We start from the raw sequence: 22,751 nt of genomic DNA, 5'->3' as shown, positions 1-22,751 counted from the left end.
AGATATTGAACGCACAAGGTGAGATTTTACAGGTTTCATTTTATTTTAAATTGTTTCTTAAATATATTTATTGTACAGTTCCAGTAATGCAGTATAAAAAGCAAACGTTTCACTTCATACAGGTTTGTTTAAACAGCATCATGGGAAACAAGAGTACCTCCTCAATCGAGACACTAGAGGGCAGTAGTTTTGCTTTTTGGCAACATTTTCTCCTGCAGGAGGATTTCTAGCTTCAAATGTTGGGGCCACGATCAGTTTAAAATCCTCTACAAATTGAAAGTTTAACACCAGATAAAAAAAATAGAAGCTGCCATTTGTAGCTTATTGAGTGGGACCTGAAATGAACGGAACAGGAAGTAACGAGTCAGGCTGAGCCACGTGCACATGAGAAGGGACACAAACACATCAAAGCCAGTGTTTAGTGAAGGAGCCCTTACACGTTAGTGAAGTGACCGTTCAGCTGGTGAGGATGATGTCACTGACCTTTCCCTATTGTGGGCTTGTAAAGCTTCAGCAGTTAGTCTGCGATGTGGACAAATCATGATGTCAGGCCTGATATTTAGATATAAACTGATTTTATGAGTAGACAGAAAACTACGGAAGCCCTTAGCTGACATGCATCCGTACAATTTATTTACTCGGTTTTCCTCTGATATGTTATTTCTGGTTGTTTTCTCAAGACCTCGACTTTACTTTTATCTCATAACAGCTGGTTTTCTTGTGATAAGGGGATCATTTTTGGTGAAATGCAACAGGCTGGTCACTTATACTACAGAGCAGGACATGCCATGCTGCCGTCACCACTGAGGTCAGTTAAGCCTGTTTCTATGTTTGTTTTATGCTTTTGCAGCTCTGGAGATACGAGTTATGATCATCTGACATTACGGTGCTGCGGCGTCATCATCTCACGATAATGAAATAAATAAGTTGAGATCTTGAAAAAAAACTACCAGAAATAAGTCGTTATCACGGGAAACCAACGCGAGTGAATAAAATGTATGGATACATGTCCGCTTGGGGCTTCCGTAGAAAACTGCTCAAATGGGGTCCACATTTTTAAGCATTTCCATCGAAGCCTGTGATTTCTTCCTTATTACTTACTAAGCAATACTAAGGATCTTTGCCACACTGTTATGATTCCCAAAGAGACCCACACTTGAATCATCGTTTCTGTTGTGGGGCACTTTCTGCAAACATTACTTTGTTTTTAGTCTTTTCAAATTCTGCACTTTTCTGAGATGTATTTTGGTGTTTTGTGTCCCTGTCATCCAGCTGCCTTCAGCCATGAATCTGGAGTCTTTAAATGTCTGAACATTTACAGCCTTTTGTTGCCTTTTGCTCTCTATGGATTAATCTTATATTTCATTTTGATCTGAGTCATAAACGGTGTCCATTCCTTTTCACAAGCGTGCTGTTCTGATGCTCTATAAACGGCCAGGTGCTCAGAAAGGGCCTTTCAAACTGGTATTGCGTTTTAATACAGTAAACTCTGCAATACTAATTAAAAAGCCTGTCTGCCTGAACGAACCCAGCTGTGGTTCTTCTGACCTGTGAACCACCAGGACATGCTGCACCAGAGCAGACGTATTGCTTTGTTCTTTCTGTGTTTGGATGCTCGGACATGAACAGCAGCTACAGTACATTCTACGACCATAAGCTTTTTGAGGTTCAAACAGAGTAGCGCCACCTAATTAGAAACATCAGCACCTTTAAATTATACAATCTCACATTTTAAAAATTTGTTCATCTTACAACATCACATATTTACACTGATATTAAAACACAGAAGTAGAAAATGGAAACATAATCCATGTTACAAATATAAATAAAAAATGTAAACAACAAAATAAAGAATGTAAACATTGTTTTCTTTGAAGAATATTCATGAATTCACTGTAAAAGAACGACAAATTAATCAGTGCATAAAGTTACGAGAGGAAATCAGTTCATTTCATAAATTAAGTGCAAGAAGCAACATGAGTGGCTGTCCCCGGGACGTCGACAAAACAAAGACTGGAGTAAAATAGGAGCCCTGATAGGATTTAAAAGAACGTCCTTATATGAAATAACATGACACATTTTCATGACGGAGATAAAAACACAAATTAACACGATGACAGGAGTCAGTCGAGTAGACGGCCTCTTTGACTGAGGCGTCATTTTAAGCGTTTTTGCAAAGGTGATCACGGGTCAGTTGCTGTTGAGGGAACGGACGGATCATTTTCGGTTTCGTTTAGTTCTTATAGTTAAGGGATATCAGGGTTTTGAGAACACTTGCCGCGGATTTGTTTTCAGTTTCTTCTTGCGAAGAAGGAAGCAGGCCTTCATTTCCTGCCTCTGTGTATTGTCCCTGATCATGACTCCTTGATTTTGAAGGTCTGAAAAGCAAAAGAGGCATTCACAGGCCGGACCTGCGTGTGTTTGAGTGGGCTGAGGTGTCACATTTCACCAGTTGGTTGGAGGTTGGCTGGGCTCTGCGCTGCCTGAATGGTCCAGCTCTGCACTGTCACAGTCCGAGTCATCATACAGGCCCTGGTTTGGTGGAAAAATAGGAATAATCTGAATTAAAACAGCAACAGACTCTTAATGGTTGACAACCAAAGCAGATTCTAACCCAATATCTGCTTCTTTGTTACTGTCATAACTTTTGGAGGAGGTGTTAGCTGTAGTCTGAATGTTTTCTCTTCATATTAATGTGCAGGTTCTCAGACATCCAGGTCATGGTCATTCTAAACTTAATCCAAAAGGCAGCAGGACTTGGTTGAAGTTCTTGAGGACGTTTCACCTCTCATCACGTGAGCCTAACGACCCATCAACACCACAGGGTACTAACGACTCTCAGTGATACGGGGTTCACAGCTCAGGCCAGCAACTCACCCTGATTACACATCTATTAGCATACCAATGACCTACAGGGGCTTATATTTCTAGCTAATGATGCTAACATCTATTAGCATACCAATGACCTACAGGGGCTTATATTTCTAGCTACTGATGCTAACATCTATTAGCATACCAATGACCTACACAGGCTGATATTTCTAGCTAATAATGCTAACATCTATTAGCATACCAATGACCTACACAGGCTTATATTTCTAGCTAATAATGCTAACATCTATTAGCATACCAATGACCTACACAGGCTTATATTTCTAGCTAATGATGCTAACATCTATTAGCATACAAATGACCTACAGAGGCTTATATTTTTAGCTTATAATGCTAACATCTATTAGCATACCAATGACCTACAGGGGCTTATATTTCTAGCTAATAATGCTAACATCTATTAGCATACCAATGACCTACAGGGGCTTATATTTCTAGCTAATGATGCTAACATCTATTAGCATACCAATGACCTACACGGGCTTATATTTCTAGCTAATAATGCTAACATCTATTAGCATACCAATGACCTACAGGGGCTTATATTTCTAGCTAATGATGCTAACATCTATTAGCATACCAATGACCTACAGGGGCTTATATTTCTAGCTTATAATGCTAACATCTATTAGCATACCAATGACCTACAGAGGCTAATATTTCTAGCTCTGTCCACCAGTCAGTTAGAACTGAAGAAGCCTTTTGGACGAGAGGTGAAACGTCTGAGCTGAGAGTCTTCATATTAATATCTGCAGCCTACCTCATAATTATGGTCGTTACTTGCGAGCTGCGTCTTGACTTGTCGCAGAATAGCCTCCTTCTCAGACAGCCCGTCGGAGCCCAGCTGGGTCGGGTCAGACGGGTCGGCGGGAATCTCGGAGCCCTGAGACAGCAGGTCGTCGCTCTTGTCATCCAGACGGTCGTCGGTGTTGGTGCTGACCACGTCCGGTGTGCCGCTGTGGGAGTGGTCGGTGGTGTTTCCCTCCTCGCCGTCCGACACAGACAAGTTCTCTGAGCTGAAGGTGGACAGGGACTGGCACTTGGTCATGCTCACGGGGCGCCTGATTGAGAAAACAATAGTAAAGAGTGAATATACAGTTTGTTGACTTACATATTCTGTTTTTAATGGCATCACTGCATTTAGAAGTACAGTGAAATGTGGAAAATACATGGTTAAAATATGGAAATGACACACAGGCTAACCAACATTAAAGTTCTTCTGGTCAGTGCGGATGTTAACACTATTCATTGTAAAAAGAACTGAGCACATACGTCAGAGCTTCAGTGAAATGTAAATATATCTCTAGTTATGTTTCTCACCGTCTCCGTGGCAACTCCACTTCACTGTCCACCTCTCCTTCCTCCTCCTCTGACGACACTCCACGTCTCTGCAGAGAACATCAACAGTATGCATGAAACCCCCGAGTTTCTCAGTTAAAGTGCACATTCAGTATAACCCTTAATTCCTGCGTGGATCCCTCGAGTCTCTTGGTCAGATTCGACCCTGATGAAGCAGCACGGTGTTCGCTCTGTTCATACCACTATAGAGAAAGTGACTGAGGCCCCTGGATCCTCAGTGTACTTACTAATACCCTTACTCAAATTAAACAGACAGTAAAAGTTGCAACTACCAAAACTAATGAAACACCTGTGCACATGGGGCAGAAATAAACCAAAGCATCTCGTCTTTCCATTGGACACCACGTTTTTAGTGTCATCTTTATTTGTAGCACGGCACAAATAAGACAAAGATCTAATTGTTATCGAATCTATGAAAGTCAGAGGTTCTGACTTGATTTTGGAGCCACAGCTGAAATTGTAATTGCTGTAAGTAAACCTCACCTGACTGCGTGTGACTGCCGCCCTGTAGAGCAGTGCAGCAGGAGTGAGGCGTTGACTCCTGGGTGAGCGTGTGATCACTGTCCCTTCCTCCTTCTCCTCACCCTCGTGGGACACACGGGGGTTCCCGAGCACCGACGTCCTCCCTGCTGCCGCCCCTCTGCCACATGGGGAGTCAGGGCTGCTGGAGAACGGAATAGAAGCTGCGTCCTCGCTGGGCGTGTCACTGCGCGGAGGTGTATCTGCCAGGTCGTCAGTCCCTGCACCCACATCTGGCCCTTCCTCCACCCCTCCAGTCCTACTCTCCCCGAGCCCAGCTGAAGCGCTCTGGCTGCCCGCTCTGTCCAGCCCCGGCCTGAGCTGCCCCTTCCTCCGGCCTTCAGCCTCCAAAGTGGTTGAAATCAGATCCGGGCTCGAGGAGTACATCTTTTTGAGCAGCAGGTCGTGTTGCAGTCCCCTGAGAGCTGCGCTGGGGTCTAGATGCTGCTTGCTGCTGGGAACAGAGGTGGTGGCGTTGACCATTGCTAATGAAGAGGAGAGAGTGGCCTTCAGCTGAGCCAGGTCCCCACTGCTGCCTTTACCAGCCTTCCTGTAGCGCGGTTTTCCTCGCCGTGAGCGGCCGGGGGAAGTAGAGCCCTTGTTGGGGATTGTGACCTGGGTCATGGAAGAGTCCAGTTTAGGGAGGATGACCTCGGACTTTAGTAGGTCTGGCCTGGAATAGACAGGGACAAAATAAATAACGGAGCAAGAGGAAGGAATACAATTTTTCATACTTTGAAATGCATTGATCCTGATACAGAGGATTTATAGATGTTTTTTCTTCTGCCCTCTTCTCCATTTAAATACTGAACTGTCGGCTGGTAATCAAAGAAACATCAAAACATTGTGTTGGTTCATCTTTCAGGAGGCTACTTCACCCATCAGTCCCCAAAGTATAAGTCAGAGACACACCTGGCCAAAAAAGAAAGCTTATGCAATGTCACAATATTTATGCCTGTCCAGAGGGCCGCTGTTTAGTCCCAATCCCTCCAGTTCTCTTTGCCTTGTGTGTGGAAATGCTACCTTCACTCTTGAACATGGCCGTGAGTTCTACTGTTGATTTTTACGGTTCGATTTCACCAAATGTTGACGTGATCTCCGATCACGATCACTCAAGATTTTTTCCGACCACATTTGGTCCTTGAAGGTGATGGTTCACCTCTGTCCTCCAGGTTTTAATAATGCGTTGGACAGTTCTTAACCCAGTTTTAGTTTCAGCATCTCCTCAGTTGTTTTCTTTGCTTGATGCAGGACAACAGTTTCACCCTCTGAGACGGAGTCTCACCTTTTCACGACCACAGGATCTGTCTTCTGACATGGTTGTTTAAGAAAGGAGAAGCTCCTCGCTGCATCAGTTAGGGTTGAATAACTGTTACCAGCTGAAACATGTTCATCTCTGCAGTAATCATCCCGTGGAAGACTCTCACCTATTTGCTTAGTTAAATCAGGTGGGGACTTTTTTTGGGCCAGGCAGTGAAAATTCATTCAGTTAAAAAAAAGGCTATACTTAAAGAAGCTAACTGGTAATTGTAGTTTTTAGGTAGCTAGCTTAACTTCAGCTGAACTGTTGTATTTATTAGTCAGCCAGCTAAACCAAAGCTACGCTGTGGTTAGTTTTTAGAAACATTACTCCCTCAGGTGTAAACTGTGTACTTCCTGGGGACCATCATATGCTTTGGATTTTACACTGTTGAGTATGAACAGCAGCCATCTGGTGTGAATAGATTTAGAGAACCACTCGACTTCAGGGGACTGGTTTCAGTAGATGCTCGTCTCCCTGGCACAAAGGAATCAGCCGAATCAGACTTGATTGTTTTTGGTCTATAAATGTGATTTGTTACCATTAAGAGAAAATGTTTTTACATAGCTTTGGGCTTCAGGTAACAATCAAGAGCAACTCCATCAGACCAACTACACAAACATGCTGTAGTTTCACATCACTTGCTGTCTCACCTCTTGCTGTGTGACGGCAGTTTCTGAGGTACGTTGCGTTTCTTCATCAGCTTCTCCATGGAGTTGGAGGAGGCTGACTGTCTGGAGCTGTGGTGCTTGAAGCAGCCCGGGTACTTCTTGTCCAGCGAGTGCTCCCGCCTGATGTTTAAACACAAAGCCAATACTCCATCAATGGATGTCAGTGGGTACTCGGCATGGCATAAGAGAGCACTTTGTTAGACGCGATGGCCTCATGTGACTGGACGTAAGGGCCATTCACTTCACATTGCTGATGACATTACTGTGCTCAGTGTTGATGAGTATTAGTACAATGCATTTAAACAGTAACAGCCCATCAGTGTGATACATTCTGCATTCACTACGCTGACCTGTGTCTACTGTGAACTATCACTGTCACATCGGGTCCTTAAAGCTGACAGTAGGTGAGCAGTAATAGGAAAATATGCAACAAGTTCTTTGCATTTCATGTTTCTGTTTAAATCACCTGTTTTGACACTGAAGGATATTTTGCTCTTTCAAAAGTTTCAAACGCTAAATTAAACTCCCTTTGATCCAAACTTCAGAAGAGGAAAACTTCATGTGATCTGTGAATCATACTTGAGCAGTTCTTTCTCTTTGATCTCCAGCTGCAGCATGATGGCGTTGAGCTCCATGTACAGATTGTTGGCTCTCTCCAGTTTCCTCTCATAGTGCTCCCGGATGTCCAGAGCGTGTCTGTGTGGAGAGCCAATCAGGAGGAAGAACATTAATACACAGCAGAGAGCTTTTCCTGATGTCTTTGTTAGCAGTGGAACTATTTTCTGTCTTTACCTGAGTTCTTCTCTGCGTCGTTTGATCAGCTCCTCGTCCAGCCTGTGGAGACACGTCCCCTCTGACTTGATCTTCTCAAAGTGGTGCCTCACCTCATCCCTCCACTCCACCTGGTCAAACACATAGGAACATACATCAGAGCTAGTACACGTGACTTACTGCGAGTAGTCTGTAGCAAAATGTCTTCAGATTACAAACAGTACAAATGACAAATTCTGCTGCGATGTCTCAAACGAAGTACGGTTTGAGTCCATTTGAGACGTAGTATAAAAACAAATGACATTAATAAACTTCACTGCACCTTCAGAGCGACTGAGGTTCGGGTGTATCAGTGAAACAGAGCCCATTAAGCTGTCAGATGATAATCAATACACAGCGAGAGAAACTGAACATGAACTGACATGAGCACACTAAAAAATGCAGCGCAGCGTTTTCTTGAACACAGTGGAGCGCGACAGCTGTCATCTGATACCTGACATATCAAAGGACAAAGAAAGTCTGATACAGGAGTGTGTGCGCGGACACGCATGGACCACATGTGTGTCTATGTGTGTGTGTATTTCTGCCTGTGCATGAGTGATGCTCTTCTTATTAAGCTAATGGACTCTCCTACGTCTCCGGTCCCCTCTTTCTCCTCTCTCTTTGCTCTCTGCGCCCTGCCATTAAAGCAATCAATACACTCCAGCAGCAAATACTTCTTTCTAACGTCACAAGAAAAATCCATTATGAAGCAGAGCGGGGAGAGACAGGGGGAGGGAGAGCGGGGAGAACTAAAGGATCAAGGATAAGTGGAACGACTGAGAGGTTTGTATTTTTGCATTCTAAGAAATAAATGGAGGAGGAAGCAACAGGAAATAAAATGGTATTCATTTTGTGTGTGTGCACAAGTGTGTCTCCTGATTATACATGCTTGAGTTATAAATGGATCTGAGGCTCTGCTCGGATGAGTAAACACATCTCACAATTCTTCTTCTTCTTCTCGTCTCCTGTCCTTCATCTGTTTGGGTTTGCACTCGTCCTGGATATTTTTCATGCCTCCCCATCCCCCACCGTGTCACAGGCAGACACATACCCTCCTCCATCACACAGACCTTCACCATCACGGTGGCAAAAGGTTCCCTCTTTGACCACAAATCAGCCCTCACGTGTGACAGGGAACAAAGAGGCAGGAACCAGCAATAATATGTTGTGATTGAAAGCACAGGTATTATTAGTGGGCTCCCGAGAGGCCTGGGGCCCCGCTGCAGCTGCAGCTGCTCTGCTCTCTGCAGCAGACGGGAAACAAAAGACTATCAGAGATACTGGCTGCTGTTGACAGGAGGTTTCAGAGACGCACAGAGCTCGGACCTCGTCTGTTGCCTTTGTTTGTATTTGTTTCTTCAGAAATGTTCTCAGTAATGTTTTACCCTTAAATACACATTTGTTTTGTGTCTTAAACAGAAATATGTGTAATTATGTGCTAAAGTCTCAGCGTGAACTGTGAACAGGCTTTAAACAAATGCATCAGATCTATTTGAATTAAAAAAGGGGCTCAGGGGTCAGAGGGCAGTTTAAGTCTATCTGAAAACACACTGAAAGGCTCAGTGGTCGCTCTAATTGTTCCTCCTCTTGATTCGTCTTGCTCTTAAAGGGCCAGTTTGCCAACTTTCAACCTTAGTCCTATCATGCAATTATGGGGAGCTAATTATTATGGGGAGCTAATTAGAGGTCTTCACGGGTGCACCGGAACCCCCACATATTACGTGGGCAAACAGGTCCGGGTCGTTCGTTAATCCCCGGTTCTGGGTCTGTTCAAAGTTATGTGTAATACACGGTTGGATCTGGGAAGACCTGGCCGTGATTAGAAAGCGTTGGGCAGAGTTAAGTTAAAGCCCGAGCCGGTAGAGATCGATACGAACATAAAGAGGTAAAAACCAGCAGCTTCCAAACGAGCCGCGCATCTGTCATCCGTCTGCGTGACAGCAAGTGGACTTTAAATCTGAAAACCTCCGACAGTCTACGTAAAACACGTCATCTGGAGAGGCCAGGGAGCTCGCTAAACTACACTTCCTCACTCTCACACGCCGCCTCCGACGTCACGTCTCGTTTAGAATCGTCAGGTTTGAAATGTCGACTGCAGACCTGAAGATGTTTCAGACGATCCACCGGTATATTGTCGTCGTGTTTCAGACTCTGTCCCGCTCTGAGCCGTCGCCTGCAGAGAAACGGTCGTATTTCACTGCAGCGTCTCTCGCTGGGCCATTCCTTTCAGAGGGAGGGGCGCAATGCATGCTGGGTGTTGTAGGAATGTAGAATGGGTGAAAACACAAGCTGTTTGTACGACTTTCTCCACAGCTATGGCGCCAATTTCAAATATAATTGCTTCTATGGATTACAGAGAACACCAGCGGTGACTGACAGGAGCTTTAACAGGAACTGCTCCTTTAAGTTTTAACAACTTACAATTCAATCCTTTAGACGTCAAAGTAGCTGCTGAGTTGGGACTGTGGACTGAGATATATGAAGCTCACCTGAGACTGAAAGTAGGTCTCTTGTGGAGTAGACAGGATGTCTGCTGAGGCGATGTCCAGGTGCAGGAGAATCTGTCGAAACGAAGGCCTGTTTCTTGGCTTGCAGTTCCTGTGAACAATTAGTTTAATCAGAAACACGAGGGACGAGGACTAAAATGACCTTTCTTATTCTTTTCCCCTCTTTTCCTCCTCTCGACAAAATCCCCTCTCTCAGCCTTCTTGAAGCTTCGAGCTTAATTAAATTCTCTTAGTGCTGATGCCTCAACTTTCTTTCTTCCTGTCTCTGCCTCCTCCCCTCCCGCCCGCTCACCAGCATTGCCTGAGGAGCAGTTTGAAGCTGTCTGGACAGCTGTCAGGTACGGGCAGCTGCAGACTGTTGTTGCCCACTCCCCAGATGATGGCGGAGGAGTCCACGTCCTTATAGGGCACCTCGCCTGTCAGCATCTCCCACAGCACCACGCCGAACGACCTGCCGAGGAGATGTGGCATCTTTAAGATTAAAATCCCAACAACTTGAGGAATAATGATAACAGCAAAAACCCTCTGATACTGAGCAGGTGTTGGCAGCTTGTGTCTCATTAAGGCTTAATCATTTTATGTACAATTAAAATGTAACTGCTCAGTATTTTGGACAAGTGGAATCAAGTAATAAATGCTAAAGAGTGACATGCTCTGAAGCAGAAGATAGAAACTGAGATCAATATGAATCTGATTTGATGCTTTCTGTGTCATTGATGACTCTCAGCTCGTCCTCGTGGGGAGGGTAACTAAGGAAAGTCTGTTGTTGGCGACTCCTTGGTTGCAATGGTAACCATATTCTGTATCCAAGGTGCCAGTAGCATCACACCCGCAGCGTTGACGGGGGAGGGGGGTGTTGTTGTGTATTTTTAGTCTCTCCATGTCCTTGGTTATGATTCATGATATTAAAGACCTTCGTTTTCTTACCAGGTTAATTATTAGCTGTTATTTAGATGATGGATTACAGAAGTGTATTAGATTTATTTTCATAAACTAATAAAATTCAGTAATATAATTAATGAATGAATTTATGATTTCAGTGTGAATTATTATTACGTTCTTACTTTGATGTAAAGACGGACACCAGCTCATTCCGCGCTCGTCACTAAAGAAGTCGAGGCTGATCATTTGATCCACAGACCCAGCAGCTAAATAACCGAGTGGAGATAGTTTCAGCTGCACGACGTAATGAAAGATATCGAGTCCATTTTGCCGGCACATGCCTGCTGTTATAGTAAGTTACATGTTCTCAGTCGTTGTGCCACTTTTCTTGTTCATTTGAGATGTCTGTAGTTATACTAGGGCGGCACGGTGCTGCAGCGGTTAGCGCTGTCGCCTCACAGCTAGAAGGTTCCTAGTTCAAAACCTGTAGTGACGTCGAGGTTTCTCCGCGAGGAGTTAACATGTGTGCGGGGCTGGAGTGATGTGTGCCTTTCATGACAAGTCGAGACACGTTCAAAAGTTCATTGATTGATCGAGACAAAATCATTTGGGAGGGGGGAGGGGTGGGGAAGATTTTTTCTGGATGCTACTTTACATTTCCGTCTTTATATTTCAGAGAATTAATATATATATTTTTTAATTAAGGGCACTTTTTGACACAAGTGCGGGGGCTCTGTGCACGCTGTTGTGCCCACAGGTGTGAGCGTGAAAGGTTGTCTGTCTCTGTGTGTCAGCCCTGTGATTGACTGGCTGATTGATCAGTCCAGGTGTGACCCCGCCTCTTGCCCAATGTCAGCTCAGATAGGCTCCAGCCCCCCCCCTGGCGACTCTCAACAGGACAAGTGGTATAGCTAATGGATGGATATTTATACTATTTAGCTTATAGCATTCCATAAGCTTGATGATGAACATTATTTGTGTTGTGTTTATATTTTGACCCGTGTTGCAGGAACTGGGGAGAATACATACAGTCAGTATATAACGAAGATATTAAAGGTTATATTTCATGTGTTCATGTTTAAGTCGTCCTGTGGATATTTAAGTTCTTCTGAACAAACCACAGAGGAACATCCGAACACCTGAAACCATACGAGATCACACTCCACCACAGCCTCTCCTGCTTTGTGGCATTTACATACATTTAAACAGAACTGTCCGGTATACACTCGTGCTTTTGCTTTCTTTCTGCATCAAAAGCTTTTTAATCCTATTTTCACTTCTCTGCTAATGCACTGCTGGCTGGGGGCCAAAGCATCCGCAGGCTGGGAAGGTTATTCCAGCCTCTCCTGAGCACTGCAGCATCTGGCAAATCAATTATTAAATTAGCCCGCGTTCCTTTCAGGACGGAGAGGAAGAGTGATGGAGGGATGCAGGGAGGGAGAGACGGGGGAGAAATGTACTGAGGAGGGGGAGGTCGGGGCTTAACACAGGGCAACCCATCAGATATGGCAGAGGCCCTATAGAGTTTCATGTAATGAGATATTGGACAGAATCCTGAATAGATTTTGTGGAAACAGGATCCGGGGCTCTATACTGTAGTACGCTGTAACTCATGAGATGCTATGACGGATAAGACGGACCATACGCCACAACTGCACAGGTCCAGCAATGCAGAAAGGACAGTGTAAAGGGTACGACACCTACCAGATATCCACCTTCTCTGAGACAGGTTCGTTGCGTATGACCTCAGGAGCCATCCAGGCCACCGTACCGGCAAAGGACATCTTTGTGCTCTTGTCACTGAGCTCTTTGGACGTGCCGAAGTCAGAAATCTTCACTGAGTCATCGTAGGTGATCAGCATGCTGGAATGAAGCATTGACGGCAAGATATCATTACCAAGAGTTAATCTGCACACGAACATATTTAATCACTTAAGTGATTCAAAGGGAACATTTTACCAGTCGACAACAGTTTTTGTTGCAGTTGTTGGACCTCAGGTCTTTCACAGTTACAAATATGCACATAATTATAGCACCTAGATTTTGTCCAATCAATATATGTTGATGTTCCCAGCAGTTACCAAACTGGGGCTCAGGACCCCCACTGCAGCTCACAGGATCAATCTGAGGTATTGGGAGTTGATTGAAAAGAAAGGAAAGAGGAACAAATCTATTTCTGCTACACTTATAATCTCTGAGTTTCACTGCACACGGCGGATTGTTTCAAATCTTCAGGTCGTCAGAAAGTCAGGTGACCTGTGACATTAAACCCTCTCTTGTTTTCTGGTGTTAAAAAGGTCGAAACTGTTCGAAAGCTTGGAACACCATCAACCATCAATCCAATCTATCACCTGAGGTATGAAAGCTTCACATTATTATAACAAAGCATGTTTAAATCGATTTCCAGAAGCTTCAGGAACTCTTTAGTCTCCTTTTGGTTCCAACATTATCATCTACACTTGAATGACAGAGCTCCTATCTCACCCTTTTTTTCCACCTGGTCTATGGAACTCACTTTGGTGACTTGAGGTCTCTGTGGATGATCTTGTGGAGGTGAAGGTAGTTCATGCCCCCGGCGATGCCCATGGCCCAGTCCATGAGCAGGGACGGGTGGATCTTCCTGCCTGCTCTGAGCACCTCATACAGCTGTCCCTGAGCACAGTACTCCATGATGATGCAGTAACACGGAGCCTGGGTGCAGATACCCCTGAGAGCGTAGACAAATATGACAGTTTGTTAAGACAGAACATGGAAGGACATTCTCCGAATGAACAAGCTGAACACCGCTGATTGTTTGTACTGACTTAAAGGTGATGATGTTGGGGTGTTTGAGCTTGCGCAGGTGTTTGATGTCTGTCTCTTTGATGTTCCGCACTTTCTTTACAGCCACTTCCTGCCCGTGCAGTTTGCCCAGAAAGACGGCGCCCTGAGCTCCGCTGCCCACCCACTGCAGGTCGGATATCTCCTCGAAGGGGACCTCCCAGGCCTCTGAGGTTGGGACAAAGAAGGAGGTTAAGTAGTTGGTGAGCTTATCTGTGTCATAACATGTGAGCTATAGATACAGAGCGGAGTGATGATTGTCATACTGACCTATAAAGATTACAGGTTATTCCCAGGCTGGTATTTGATTAAAGGAAATAAGCTGCTGCATCATATTCTTAATTGTAGCTGATAGCAGTTTCATGGCTAAACTAAAGGCCACATCGTGATTAAGAGCCACATTTCTGATGAGAAACATCTTCTGTGAAGTTTTATTGAGTCTCAATTTACTTTCAGTTTTCTTATTTTGTTGTGATTTTTCTTTTTTGTTCTTTTCTGTTTTTTTATTTTCTTGTAATATTGCTCGGCTATCTCGATGTTAGCCTCCTCATACTCTAAATGAACATCGCGATGTTACAGAAAAATGTGCTTATGTGCCTTCTTACCGAGGTTTGGATAAAGAGATTGACGCCACTCTCATGTCTGTCCTTTCAATGTAAAGCTAAAGCTAGCAGCTGGTTAGCTTAGATTAGCACAAAGACTGGAAACAGGGGTAAAGAGCTAGCCTGTCCTTATGAGCACTGCTACATCTAACAACAGACAATAAACCCCCTGTAAGCCATAAGGTATTGATTTACACGTTGTTGTTGTTTGTACAGACAAAACATACAAAAAATAAAGTGCAAGTAGGTTACTGTGTTTCAGATTCATGCTAGCTGCTTCCTCCTCTTTCCAGTCTTTGTGATTAGCTAAGCTAACTGGCTGCTAGCTGTAGCTTCAAATTTATGAAACAGATATGATGTCAAACTTTCCATCTATGTAGCATCAATGTCAAACTACTGCTTTAATATGTCAAGATATATATATAACTAAACATGCTGATATCATGTGAAAACATTTGATACCACAAAGTCTGATAGTGAAACTAAAGCTAGCAGCAAACAGCCCCACAGCAGGCTCTGCTGTTAGCTACGTCTGGAACAGTAAGCCCCGGCTCTTACAGTCATCACAGAGCCCGAGCTGATATCTTGTTCTGTGGTTGAACCTCACCTTAACCTAAGACTCAAGTGTGCAGGCAGACAGACAGGGAGCACTAATCTCCAGTGAGTAATTCTCCCTCAGCCTCCTAAATCCTGCTTAGTGCCATTGTGGGGCTGACGCCAAACAGGGGTCCTACGCTCGGGAGAGGGCTGCAAGAGGGAAGGGATTTGAGAGCCTAATGTGGGTACTCGCTGAATAGGGAGGGTACTAGTTTCTGTAGTCGTGGTTGTAGCTGTGTGTGTGTGTGTGTGTGTGTGTGTGTGTGTGTGTGTGTGTGTGTGCGTGTAGAGAGGAAAGAAAGGAGGGGGATTCCCAGCGGGTCGACAGGGCTCCACGTGGCCGGAGACAGACTGTTAATATAGAGAAAATGTACAGCCTGCTCTGCTGCTGTTCCGAACACGAGAACAGAGGATTCAGACACATTTATCACTTTAATAAGACGGATATTAATGATTAATGTTAGCTGGTAATAAATTGAGGACTGGGTCTCTAATGAGCCCCTCAAATGTCCCACAGTAAAGACATAAGGACACATCTGACACAGGATCATTGCCAGCTCTGCTGTTTGATGTGGAAACTGGAGGAAATCGAGAGCAGGCACCCCGCAGTCCATGACAATCAATAAAGAACAGACATTGTCTCCTGCTTTCTATTGTGCCTTCAAATCAAAGCTTAAGAACAGTGCATTGTTGTATGGCAGACAGGCATCGAGTGGCAATACCCCGATTTATTTCACTTTATAATATCCGTTTCTGTGCGTGTGCGTCACGCTGCACAGAGGAGGCGAGCGGCAAGGTACAGATGGGCCGGGAGTGATAAGGGCACAGGATGAAAAGGAGAGGAAAGGAGACAATGAAGGATGGAAGGAGGGAGGAGGAGGGGATGTGGAAGTCAAATTGGTGATAAAATATCAGAAGGCTATAAAGACAAGGAGACGTATAAATCTGCCACCTTCAGGCCTGATGTAGGACGCTGTATTTATTTAACCAAGTTTATTTTTGGCATCTTATCTGACTTTATGTGTTCTTGTCACTGCTCGGTATTAACTGCTCCTATTTGTTGGTGTGTTTATGTGTGCCAGCAGTCCTCCTTTGGCTTACATATGTGTGTGTGTGTGTGTGTGCGTGTGTGTGTGTGCGCGTGTGTCAGGTTTGCGTTAATAGAGATGAGAGGCGCGGGGTCAGAGCGTGGCCATGCATAATTCATGAGGCAGATTTGGCAGAGGAGTCCCGGGGGAGCTCTGCGCTATTGTAGTGGCTGCAGACATAAACAACACAGCGTCACAGGGAGCTGGTTTCATTAGGGGGGAGGTGGGAGTGGGAGGAAGGTATGGGGGGGATATCAGGGAGGAATAAGCCCTCTGCAGCTCTGACAGAGTCTCTGCAGCTCCTGCATGTCAAGGGAAGTGTTTGTTTACAACGTGGCCTTTGTGGGAGTCATTTTTACCGGCGGGGACATGATCATTTAATTATTCTTCATTTAAACCATTCGTATTGTCCCGTTATCCCCTTGATTCTTTAACCGTCTATCACCTCTCTTGCTTTATCTCCTTGTTTTAATTTGTAATGAAACGCACACCAACTCAAATACTGGCACATCAATAATCTGGACGATGTTCATGTAAATAAATGTCTGTAAGTCTCTCTCTCTCTCTGAATGAGGTCACACATGGTGACTGAGCCTATGGCCCACTGATGAAAGCCTTTACATTTGCAGTATATAGTATTATTATGGGCTGGGTGTCTGTGGCGGCGCCCAGTTAGTGACGCGTTTTCCATCAGCCAGCAGTGGTTGGTCTGCTAGAGAGGGTAGGCGGAGCTAAGCGGCTGCTTTTCCGCTCTCTGCAAGTGTTGCGAGTAAACAGTAATCTACTATGGCTGAACAAACAAAGAAAAGATGGATGACTACAGATACAACTTCAACAAGAAGTGAAAATCCAAAGAAGAAGAAACAAACTCGACGCTCAGATGAAGCAAACAGTCTGAAAAGGAAAGCGACCGTCAGCCAGGAAAATCAAGAGTTACAACCGGAGCCGACCGTGGACGTCACACATGCAGCACTGTGTGGATATCTGGGAAGTGTGCTCCTGCAGTTACCGTTTATCTCCACAGGTGACGCCAAAGAGAACGAAACTGAGATCTTTGAGATTGTCACTTGAAGGTATTTTAATGTGGTGTACCAATAGCTTTTGTTGCTTTGTTTTGTCTGGTCATATCTCCTCACTGTGTCTCAACGTCTGTCCTTCATTTATGCACTCAGCAAAAGAATGTTAAAACAAGAGATCACTAAATCAGATGGAAAGCAGTAGTTGCTGAAACCATTGATGTTCAGTTAAACTGGATTTGACCGCTACACCTACCGTCCAGGTTGTGTTTGTGCTCCGTCGAGTAAGCTTTCCCAATCATAGTCCAGACAGGCCGCAGGCACCCAAACAACCCCTCCAGAAACCCTCCTCCCCCGGTAGACTGGCACTGCAGCCTGGCGTCGTCCGCCTGGCTCCTGACCGCGCTGCCATCCAGCTCCTGCCCCTCTCCGTCAGTCCGTCCAGGGCTCCCGTCGTGCTCGTGGAGCTTCAGGACACTGTTGGCAAAGTGCTCCTGTTGTTCCTCTCCTGGCGTCTGGTTGTGTCCAGGAGTATGTCCCTCTCCTCCTCCTCCTCCTCCTCCTCCCCCTCCAGACTCCACAGCGCCTCCGGTGTCTATGGAGAGGACGTTGCGAAGAACGCACTGGGTTGGGGTCAGGTCCATTTCGGGGGTGCAGGGTGTCACGGCATCGAGGGCGCGGAAGGATGGAGGGTCAGAGAGGGGTGTGTTGAAGCCAGAGAGGGACGGAGAGGGGGCACGAGGTTCATGAATAAGCGCCATCGGGGCCCGTGGTCGTCAGAAGAACAAGAGAACTGGGAGCCTTTAAAACACCGAGAAAGAGAAAGAGATCAATATAAATCAAATCAATTCACCTTTATTTACATAGAGCCAAAAGTTATATAATGACCCTTTACATACAGAGCAGATCTACACCATAATCTGTGTAATAATACAGAAACCCAACATTAATCTACCAACAGCAAGTAAAACAAGAGAAAACTTCCTTAACAGGCAGAAATCTCGAGCAGAACCAGACTCATGCTCAGCATCTGCCTCGAGCGGCTGCTCACATCAAAGGTCAAATCTTTCTCTTACCCTCCGAGAGCCAGAACAGCAGACTCAGCAATACATATTGGATTTGTAGAGTGTCGCCTCTTGAAGAGGATTATTTAGGCCTCTTACGTGTCGAATTTTTTGCTCCAGCCCCTGAGCCAACCAAAAAGAGTGGAGGAACATGCAGCAGTGAAAGACCGACAGATATAGGCCCTTGATCTTGAGCTGTGATGAATATCAAAGAGTTGGACACACATGCTCCGTGCTCTGTCCCTCTGGTTCACGTTGGTTTTGTTGTGTCACTCGGTAATTGCTTTGCAACTTTCCATGAAGAGGGTGATTAAGGACGGTGCATGTGCCGTATGGTAGAGAGAGTAAATAACATCATCATCAGCATAGAGAGGAATATCAGGCTCAAAGATCACACAGTTCAAAAGGTTCAAGATTTTTTTTAGCGTTTCTCACAACTCCAGTAAGAACTCTGTGTTCCTCGTGGTCAGAGTGCATCACCATGTCTGATCTGTGAAGATATCAAATCAATACTACCAACGTGAAACATGATTCAGGATGTGTGGCTGAAGGACAAAAGAGCAGCCTGTCTGGACCATAAATCAGAACAGCCTACATTAAAGAGAGAGCTCATCTGGACGACCATACGTCGGTGCTGCAGCATGTTAATGCTTAAGAAAACCAGTGTTGTGTAGAATGGGGCCACAGCTGGTTATTTACATCCGACATCGCTGGTGTGTTGAAATGGCTGAGATCAAACGGAGGCTGTGTAGTCATGAGAGAAATCTGCACACTCTCTTCAAAGCTTGTCATTTCTCAGAGGAGGACAGCGTGTGTGCGCTCGGCCGCCAGTGGAAATGCATGATTTCTTGCCTGAGCCTTTTGAGGTGATTCACTCCCCCTCTGCTATCTCTGACAAGAACAGGTGATGTGTTTTACCTGCTGAGCGAAATAACCATATCAATCAAAACTATTAACTGTACTCGCATGATCCTGTTGTTGTACGGCATGTGAGGCAGAGCAGGGTATCACCAACACATTGTGGGGGTATCTACATGTCCTGTCCACATCCTGGTCAGCCTGAAGGCCAACTTCTGAGATCTATCTAATCTCAATGAAACTATACTGACCATCGGACTGTGACTGCATACAGGCAGTGTGCCTGGCATCTGATGTATGATCGATCAGCTCACTGTATCATGACACCACTAACTATAGCTAACCATCTATAATTCAGAATATTTGAAGGGCTAAATCACTTGGATGCCCCCGAACAGGACAGACTCAGCCCGGAGGATTCATTAACCAAACCGCCACCATACAAAGCTCAAAGTGTGGAAACATCATTCTCATTATCATTTTCTCCACAGAGAGGAACCCAACCACCGAGACACAGCTGGTGTCTGAAACCTGGAATAATCAACAAATCATTCACATCCGACTGCTCCTGTCTGCTAATAGCCCCGCTCTGGCTCTGCTTTCTGGGTATCAGCTGCGGAAGAAGTAGCAGCAGGAGCTGAGGCGGCTACGCTCTGATGCAGGCCGGTGCATTGTGGATGTATCTTGTGCGCATCATCGCTTCCTCGCGCACCTCCTGCGGTTAAGATGCACCGGAGGAGCATGACGGGAGTTAAAAACATTATTGCAGTTTATTCTAGAATAAAAAGCACTGGAGGTGTTATTCTGAGGTTAGATCAGCAACAGAGAAGCTGCCTTCTGCTAACAGTCAATGACGCGTAAACGGTGCCAATAAAAACCCAGATTTCCTACCTCACTGCCGACATCTGAAGTCCATCGCTGCTGCAAAAAGCTTATTCCACGTTATAGTTAAAATGTGTTCTAATAACGCCAGCTTATAATTCTCCTTTACGTTTGTAGATCAGATCAGCATCACCGCTTCCTCTCTCTGCATCCAGTGAGCTTCCTCCGCCCTGGGTATCTGCGTGTTCTCCTCCTGCCAGCAGTAAACACAGCTACGGCTCGGCTCGCTTGTTTTCCCAGCTTCCTAAATCTCCTCCTCCTCCTTCTTTTCCACTCTCCTCTTGAGGGTGCGATCTGCGCACACTCAACAATTTATATACAGGCTCTCACCTATAGTAAACACGACTAGAGAGAGGGAGAGAGGAGAGCAGAGGGATGGGAGGGGGCAGGCAGTGATGGAGTCCTCCTATCAGAGACAAATGTTCTGTGACGAGCTCAGCCCGGTGAGACACGGGACAACATCCGCAGGTAAACGGTTTTCTGAGCGCGTGAGGCTACTTTTAAGGCAGGGAGGGGAGGGGGGGTCAGCCGGTACGTGAGGTGATCAAAATGATGTCATCCCTAAAGCATGCAGCATTTGAGTGGACAGCACCATGTAAATCCCTTCAAACCCTTTTAATGCCCTCTGTGTCGAGTGTAATTGGTGCATAATCCGTGAGCACGGGCTGCCACGGAGGGGACACGAAGGAAGGACGTCTTTTAGTATCGTCTCCAATCTCTACTGACCCATTTCTCCCGGAGAGGGAGAGTGGGACAGTCAGGACCTAAATGGGACTTTCCCCAGGCGCGATTTCTTTCCCTTGGTGACTTCAATTAACCTGAATGGAGAAAATATCACCCTCATTTAAACATCTTTCAATACAAATGACATTTTGTGTTTCAAACTCCGAACGTTATTTTTTTCTGCCTGGCATTCTTTCCATCATACAACAATGAAGGACGTTTTTATTGGGCAACAAGAGCATAAAGAAAACCACATTCAGAGCGCTGAAAGACAAGCATGCAAACGTGCTCAAGCTAAACAAGTAGAGTTGTTTCAATGGCGACACCAGTAACAGACATTTCTCTGTTTCTGCCTACAATGTGGTGTTCGATAGCCTACTGGCAAATATGCACAAGTCCAATACCATCACGATCCCAAAAGAAAACGGACTTGTTTTCTGATACACAGCTGCCTCTGTTTCTGTTAGCGAGCTGCTAAAAGGAGCGTGTGCTGCTCGTGGAGGGTCTCTTCAAACATAGAACACTTAATAACAGGCTGTGAGACGAACTGCAACGTCCGTTAGCTTAGCTTGTTTCTACGTGCTCATTATAGGGTTAGTGTCCTCAGCGTCCAAAGCTAGACCATACAATGAAAGCAATCATGTGACATCCTTGCAGGTTAAAGGTTTAGCCTACAGCTAATAGATCGTAATAACGGTATACTTTTTTTAATCGCTGCTAGCATCAGGTACTCGTGTCAGCCAAGCTAAGGTATCAGAAAGGTTATCTGGAGGAAGAAGTGGTAATCTCTGAATAAATATGAATTCTTCTTCTTCTGAAGACTCAAACATTTCAAAGTTTACTCACTCACTTTTTCCAAACTGCACAGCTCATGCTTTGACCTCAGGGCGATCCTGCATGATCAATGGATGTACGTATAACTCAGCAGGCCAACAGGAGAAGTCACATCTTCACAAGTCAAACTATTTGGCTTCATGAGGACGTGTGTGTTTGTGTCACAGCTGCATGTCTGAGCTGCATATTTACTGACAGCCTCACTGGTTGGAGCTACGTGACCCTTTTTGAACACTAAATCCAAATCCAGCACTTATCTCCCAGATTAAGCTCATGTTGGGTTTAAACCCCAACGATGACCTCATCGTGCTGTTTGCAGACGGCGGGGAAACCCCAACGAGTGCTCAGGCCGACCATGTGAGACCGAGAAAACCTGCACGCTACACAAGAGTCAAACGCCCCCCTCCTCTCTGCAGCTGCCTGAGTCTGTGGTGGAAAACGATCCGTGCCCGAGTCTGATACCTTCAGTGGAGTCACAGTCAGGAAACACAGCCTACTTCTGTTTTCATTGATTCATGTTTGAGTCACTCTGCTGCCACATGAAGTGTGTTCCTTTCTCTCTGTGGTGGAGTGATAAACAAGCATTATAACGAGGCTCTTCATTTTCAGACCCACTAAAGGGAAAGCAGAGAGCAGAGCAGCAGTCACACAATTATAACCTGTTTTAAGGTAGTGATTAAATGTTTAACCACATTTTCTGCAGCACTGGGACACGTTAAAACCATGCTTGTTTTTCTTATGGACCATTATCTTTACGTTCCTAAATTAATATTGCAGGAAATCTAGCCAGAATGTGCTTCATGAATGTTTAATGTTGGTTCACGAAACAGGGATATTGGGTAAAACTCAGCGGCTTTAATCATCCTTGCTGTTTTATGCCATCCGGATCTGTGATTCCCTCCCTTCACTCTGTCTTGAGGCCGTCCAAATGCAGCAGAGCTCCCTCTGTTCTATCCCTCTCCTCAAACTTTCTTCTTGATTTATTTATCGCTGCTTGTACTTGGAGGGATGCTCTTGTTGGGGATGTTCAGTCCTCTGAGGGTCCGTGCTGCTGCCTCTTGATGTCCACCGACACAGCTTCTGCATCTGTTGTGGTTACTCCAGCAGAAGGAACGCCGCGGGGTAGCACTCGTTCACAGATGAAAACTTCATCTACAAAGTGACAGCTTGTTAAAAAATATCTTTAGAGGGACTCAGGATGGCTTTTAGAGATTGCACGCTGGATTCAGAATGAGCTACATGCTTTATACTGCCACAAACGTGGACTATCATCTACGATTAATCGGCCGGCTGATATCTCGATTCATCTATTAGTCTGTAAGAA

The 22,751-nt window shown here is 45.2% G+C and overlaps 1 protein-coding gene across 1 annotated transcript; it reads right to left on the bottom strand.

The window, feature by feature from the left end:
* Positions 1 to 19: 19 nt before the first annotated feature.
* Positions 20 to 20,180, bottom strand: LOC138606402 (mitogen-activated protein kinase kinase kinase 12-like). The gene is made up of 14 exons (XM_069678871.1): positions 19,880 to 20,180; positions 17,323 to 17,867; positions 13,748 to 13,931; positions 13,459 to 13,650; positions 12,648 to 12,806; positions 10,354 to 10,512; positions 10,044 to 10,152; positions 7,534 to 7,643; positions 7,321 to 7,437; positions 6,724 to 6,861; positions 4,735 to 5,443; positions 4,213 to 4,280; positions 3,653 to 3,953; positions 20 to 2,532 (listed from the first exon to the last, which is right to left on the bottom strand). Exons 2-14 carry the CDS (start codon positions 17,825 to 17,827, stop codon positions 2,446 to 2,448), a joined length of 2,838 nt encoding a protein of 945 aa, XP_069534972.1. The 5' UTR covers positions 17,828 to 17,867; positions 19,880 to 20,180; the 3' UTR covers positions 20 to 2,445.
* Positions 20,181 to 22,751: the final 2,571 nt, after the last annotated feature.

Source organism: Semicossyphus pulcher, unplaced genomic scaffold, assembly GCF_022749685.1.
Source record: "Semicossyphus pulcher isolate SPU_LCO1_2020_fin unplaced genomic scaffold, fSemPul1.0.p SCAF_3, whole genome shotgun sequence".
NCBI lineage: Eukaryota > Metazoa > Chordata > Actinopteri > Labriformes > Labridae > Semicossyphus > Semicossyphus pulcher.
Note: the sequence above shows the minus strand (reverse complement) of the source record. Positions and strands in the feature narration are given on the sequence as shown.

Coding starts and splice junctions, on each gene's coding strand:
- LOC138606402 (XM_069678871.1), bottom strand. CDS start 17,827: ATGGCGCTTATTCATGAACCTCGTGCCCCCTCTCCGTCCCTCTCTGGC. Junction 12,807..13,458: donor AGAGACCTCAAGTCACCAAA/GTGAGTTCCATA, acceptor GCTTCATTCCAG/CATGCTGATCACCTACGATG. Junction 6,862..7,320: donor AAAGAGAAAGAACTGCTCAA/GTATGATTCACA, acceptor TTTAAACATCAG/GCGGGAGCACTCGCTGGACA.